A 5,330-nucleotide genomic window follows, 5' to 3' on the forward strand; every position below is an offset into this window, starting at 1 on the left:
GGGGCCACACCAGGTGCCAATATTCAAATCTGAGCAGTGATTGGTTTGACCACAGCATTCCAAAAATCTCACTTCCTTTTCAAACCAAGACAGCGGGACGAAGGGATCCGAACAGAAAATCCTGAATCAGCTCAGTAACCCAAAAAATGGGGTTAAATGTGAAATGAGCGGCTCTGATTGGCTGGTCCAGCACAGCCCGCGCCTCTCCATCCCCGCCCCACCTGCCCAGCGCCCCAAGGTTCCCCCTGCCCAAAAAAACCCCAGCCCGGGGCTGCAGGGTCCCGGAAAGGCCTCAGCCAATGGCAGCGCAGGCCTCATCGGTTGCCGGGCAGAGCCTGTGGCCGATCGCTGCCCAGAAGCGGCGGCAGCCAATGAGAGCGCGCGGCGCTGCCGAGCCCGCCCTGCTCCGGACTGGCGCTCCCAGCGCAGCGCGGCTGCTTTGGGGCTGCTGCTCCCTGCCCGGCCCCGGCCATGGGGCGAGGGGCGGCAGCTGGGGCCCTGCTGGCGGCACTGGTGGTGCTGGGAGCCCCCCCGGGTGCGGGGGCGGAGCTCTCGGGTGAGCGGGGGGCGGGAGGCGCTGGGACAGGGGGGGAGAAGGGGGAAAAGGGGGCGAAGGGAGGAGCCCGGAATGGAGGGCGAGGAGGAGGGGACCCCCCAAAAGGGAGAGCGGGAGGGGCTGAGGGGTGGTGGGAGGGGAGAGAGGGGTGGGGAAGGGGGGAAAATGGGAGGGGGGACCACAAAACTGAGCCCGAGGGGGTTGGAAATTGGGGGATTTGTGGGAAAATGGGGAAATGGGACCCCAAAAGTGATTTGGGAGCGGCCGAAGGTGGGAGGGGAGCGGATGTGAAAGAGGAAATGGGAGAAGGGCGGCAAAGAGGAAGCGGCAGCGCGGGCAGGAGGGTCCCATGCCGGCCGTGGGGCACAGGGGGTGCGGAGTGGGGATCCAGGGTGGCCCCCGGAGCGCTGGGGGCATGCTGGGGGGAGAACCCCGGATCTGTGTTCTGCACTCACAGGAGTGTTCCACGAGATGAGAACGAGAGAGTGTCACTTCATTATTGGTACGGAGAAGGTGAGGTTCGTTAGGAGGTACATCTACAACCGGAAGCAGTACATGATGTTCGACAGCGACGTGGGGGTGTTCGTGGGAGACACCCCCTATGGGGAGACACAGGCTCAGTGCCTCAACGGAATCCCGGAAATACTGGAGGATAATCGGGCTGCGCTTGACACGTTCTGCCGGGCCGGCTACGAGCTTGCTGCCCCGTTCCTCATGGGGCACCGAGGTGAGTGCGGGGCAGAGCGTGTCCCCTCGGGCCCTGCCCTGCCAATGACCCTGGAGCCCCTCAAAACGTCTCTGAGAATCAGCCCAGGGCCCTCAGCCCGCATTCGGAACAACCCCGGGGCCTCCTGTCCCACCCAGTGACCCCCGTGGCTCTCCCAGTCCGTCCCAGTCCATCCCTGTGCCTGCCCGGCGTGTCCATCCCGTATAGGTTGTCCGTGTAGCCGGCTCCTGGTCTCATCGGTTGCCACGCAGAGTCCCTGGCGCTCAAATCCCGAGGGCCCGCGCTGGACTCGGCCTCCCAGTGCCGCGCACTTCATTCCCAGTTAATTCCAGGGCCACCAAAATCCCTCTGAGTGCCATCCTAGTCGCTCTCAGTACTTCCAAAGTCCCTCCCTCCTCTTAGCCTATTCCCAATCCATTCCAAATTAGTTCCCAGTTCATTCTTCGTTCAAGCCCGGATGTCCAACATCCGTCCCAGCGCGCCCCACCCTGTCCCATCTCTCTCAGTGCCACCCCAATCGCTCCCAGTCCCTCCCTAGCCCATTCCAGTCCCTTTCCAGCCAAACCCAGCCCTCTCCTCTCTCTCTCCAAGTGCCCCCCAACGTGTCCATCTCACTGGTGCCCCCCTCGAGCTCCCAGCCCGGGCCCGGCCGCCTGCTCTGCTCCGTGATGGATTTCTACCCTGCTGCCATCCAGGTGAGGTGGTTCCAGGGCCAGCAAGAGCTCTCGGAGCACGTGGTGGCCACCGACGTGGTCCCCAACGGGGACTGGACCTACCAGCTGCTGGTGCTGCTGGAAACGCCGCCCCGGCGCGGGCTCAGCTACAGCTGCCAGGTGGAGCACGTCAGCCTGGAGCAGCCCCTGAGGTGGCACTGGGGTACGGGGGAGCCCCTGGGGGTGCTGGCAGAGCCGCTGGGCTGTGCTGGGAGCCACTGGGAGGGAGCTGGAGAGAGCCGGGCTGGAAGTGGGAGAGGGGCTGGGGGCTGGGCAAGGGCTGGGAAGGGGTTTGGGGGATGCTGGGGAGGGTGGGATGGGCTTGAGGGGGTGCTGGTGGGCACTGGGAGGGAGTTTGGGGGTGCTGGGTGTGCCTGGGAGGGAGTTTGGGGGTGCTGGGTGTAAATGGAGGGAGTTTGAGTGAGCCTGGATGGGCTGGAAGGAGATCGCGAATGGCAAAGCAGGGGTTGGGTTGAGGTTGGTTGTGTGGGGAAGAGATTGGGAGGGGTCTTGGTGCGTCCTGGAGGGGCTGGGAAGGGACTGGGGGGAGGTTTCAGGGGGTCCTGACTGGGCTGGGGGCCACAGGGAGGGCGCTGGGAAGGGCTCGGGGTGTCGGTGGGAGGTTTTGGGGGTGCTGAGCCCTGCGGACCCCCCAGAGATGCCGCCGGACGCCGCCCGCAGCAAGATGCTGACGGGCATCGGGGGCTTCGTCTTGGGCTTCGTCTTCCTGGCGCTGGGGCTCGGCTTCTCCCTGCGCAAGAAGGTCAGGGCGGGTGCCGGGGGTGGCGTCCCCGCCATGGCGGAGCCCCGTGTGCGCTCCCGCCGGGGCCCCCAGCCCGCTGTCACCCCCTTTTCTCTGCCCACAGAGCTCCTGAGCCGCCGGCGGCCGCAGGCCCTCCCCGTGGGCTCGGGCCCGGCCGGGACCCCCCGCTCCGTCCCCACTCCGCTGATTTTGGGGGGTCCCGTGTCCCCCGCAGCCCCGCTGGCGCTCTGCCCCCGCCCAGTGCCTGCTCCCAGTGCTCCCAGTAAAGCTTCCCAGTTGGGCCCGGGGCCGTTTATTGGGGGGCGATGGAAAGGGGTTTCGGGGGGGCAATGGGACGGATTTGGGCAAAGGGAGGGGGACAAATGGTGGGGGCTGGGCTCGTGGGGAGGGGTCGCTGCCCGCGGATCCCGCAGTGCCCGGTGCGGGACGAGCTCCGTGCGCCGCTCCATCTCCATCCCCCGTGGGAGGATCCGCGCTGGATAATCCCGGGTGACCCCCAGGGTCGGAGCCCCCCGTGTTGGGAACACACCTGGCTGCGGGTTCCACATCTTCCTGGCTCCCCCTGGACACCTCGATGAAGGCTGGGGGATCCCCGCTACTTTTCTTGTTTCTGCTCCTCTCCTCATCTCCCCCTTCTCTTCCCCCGGGTCAATCGCTCCCCCCCCTCCCCGCTCCTCCTCCTGCCTCCTTCCCCTCTTCTCTCTCACATCCCCCACACCTTCCTCCATGGTTTCTTGAAGGGTCCAGTTCCATCCTTCCTTTCCTTGGCTACAGCCCTGAGGGCTTTTCCAGATGACTTCACTACTGCACTCTCAAACTGAGAGTGAGGAATCTTGGTGCTTGGTTTCCTCATTCCAGCTGCCTTTGACAGGGTTTGTTTCTATCCTCAGCTGATTTTGGCCTCTGCGCTCAGCTCAGCCCTGAGCAGGACCAGCGCAGCTCCATGGTGGGCACTGCTCACTGGATGGCCCCAGAAGTTGTGACCAGATCTCTTTATGGCCCCAAGGTGGACATCTGGGCCTTTGGCATTGTGACCATCGGGATGGTGGAAGGAGAACCTCCTTACTTCAGGGAAACGGCAGCCATGGTAAGAGGCAAATTCTGCAGTGGCTGCAGAGGCCTGTGAGCACAGGGGGACCCTGCACTGGGAGCAGCAGCTGGAGGTTTCTGCACATGGGAAGGGAATTCCCAGAGGACTCCAGCCCCAACACAGAAGAATATTCTTCAGTCTCCAGCAACAATTTGCTTTGGGATTTATGTTGTTGCAGCTCATCTGGCTGTGAGGATGACCTGAAAATGTGAAGCAAGTGCATCAGGTCTAATGTGACATTGGAAGAAAACCCACATCAACCCCACATCCCGCCCCCAAACCCAACAAGATTTCTGCAGCAGTTTCTAAAAGAGTTTTGTGAGATGATTTCCCCCCTGATTCTTCTCACTGGGAAACTTGTTAAAAAAATGAAGATGATTGTTTAACATCCCCAAAGTCTAAAGTATTTCTTTCCTAGTCCAAGCTACTTTCTCTGTGTCACCAAGCCTGAGCTTTCAGCATCACAAACCTCCTGGTGCTTGCCTGGCAGTTTCTGGGATGGGGCATCAGGAATGCATTTACTTGAGTGTCAGTGGCACTGCAGAGATGCACTTGATGTAAGAATCCTCTGAAATAACACAGGCAGACCACACTGACTCTGGAAAATGGCCTGTAAAGCTGGTGTCCCCATTTGGAGAAGCAAAATGGGCTATTTCTGATGGAGGTTCCTACTGACAGAGTCAGCCAATGAAACTGGCTCTCAAGGCGAGATCATTTGGATGTTGCAGTGGCTGTGGCAGCCCCAGGGTTTGGGTTTTTTGGCTGGCATAGCAAAATGAGCTCTGAGCAGCATCTGTGGCAGGGAGGAAAGTGCCCCTGGAGCTGGGGCTGAGGCCCCGGGGTGGATGTGAGCCCGTGTGGGTGTGAAGGGAGCTGGCAGAGCGCTGAGTTTGCTTTCCCTGCAGGCTCGCGCTCTGATCCGGCAGAACGGGACCCCGCAGCTGCAGGAGCCCCGGCGCCTGTCGGCTCTGCTGCGGGACTGCCTCGAGTGCAGCCTGGAGCCGGACGAGGAGCGGCGCTGGGCTGCCCAGGAGCTGCTGCAGCTGAGGGCCAGGGGCTGCAGGGGAAGCAGCAGCGCCAGGGAGGGGTTTTCTTGTGGGGCCCCCTCCGACAGTCTCCAGTCTGGCTGCGTTCCACACGCAGAGCAAGCAGAATCCTCGCCTGCTGTGGCTTGGCAGGCTCCTTTGGAGCTCATCTGGGCCTGGTGCCCCACAGCGAGCAGGGACATCTTCGAGCAGCTCAGGGGGCCCAGAGCCCTGCCTGACCTGAGCTTGGATGTTTCCAGGGAGGAGGCACCTCCCACATCTCTGGGCACCTTCTGTCAGTGTTTCCCCACTCTGCTGGTTAAAAAATTCTTCCTTAGATCTAATCTGAGCCTGCTTCCCTCTCCTGAGTTTCAAAGCATTTCCCTTTGTCCTGTTGCAACAGAGCCTGTGAGGAACTTGACTCTGGAAAGTAACAGTTCATTTCTTTCCTTTTAT

At 61.9% G+C, this 5,330-nt stretch overlaps 1 protein-coding gene across 1 annotated transcript; it reads left to right on the top strand.

Annotated features, from left to right (window-relative positions):
• Window positions 1-411: 411 nt before the first annotated feature.
• On the top strand, window positions 412-5,113 carry LOC131570195 (H-2 class II histocompatibility antigen, I-E beta chain-like). Its single transcript, XM_058822539.1, has 8 exons — window positions 412-556; window positions 1,014-1,283; window positions 1,875-2,159; window positions 2,653-2,759; window positions 2,865-3,021; window positions 3,650-3,846; window positions 4,755-4,891; window positions 4,993-5,113. Exons 1-8 carry the CDS (start codon window positions 472-474, stop codon window positions 5,111-5,113), a joined length of 1,359 nt encoding a protein of 452 aa, XP_058678522.1. The 5' UTR covers window positions 412-471.
• Window positions 5,114-5,330: the final 217 nt, after the last annotated feature.

This window comes from Ammospiza caudacuta, chromosome 33, assembly GCF_027887145.1.
Source record: "Ammospiza caudacuta isolate bAmmCau1 chromosome 33, bAmmCau1.pri, whole genome shotgun sequence".
NCBI lineage: Eukaryota > Metazoa > Chordata > Aves > Passeriformes > Passerellidae > Ammospiza > Ammospiza caudacuta.

Bases quoted from the DNA above. Each gene is read 5' to 3' on its own strand.
- LOC131570195 (XM_058822539.1), top strand. From the start codon at position 472: ATGGGGCGAGGGGCGGCAGCTGGGGCCCTGCTGGCGGCACTGGTGGTG. The intron at 3,847-4,754 runs GTAAGAGGCAAA...CTTTCCCTGCAG, and splicing joins TCAGGGAAACGGCAGCCATG to GCTCGCGCTCTGATCCGGCA. The intron at 4,892-4,992 runs GCTGAGGGCCAG...TTCCACACGCAG, and splicing joins GCTGCCCAGGAGCTGCTGCA to AGCAAGCAGAATCCTCGCCT.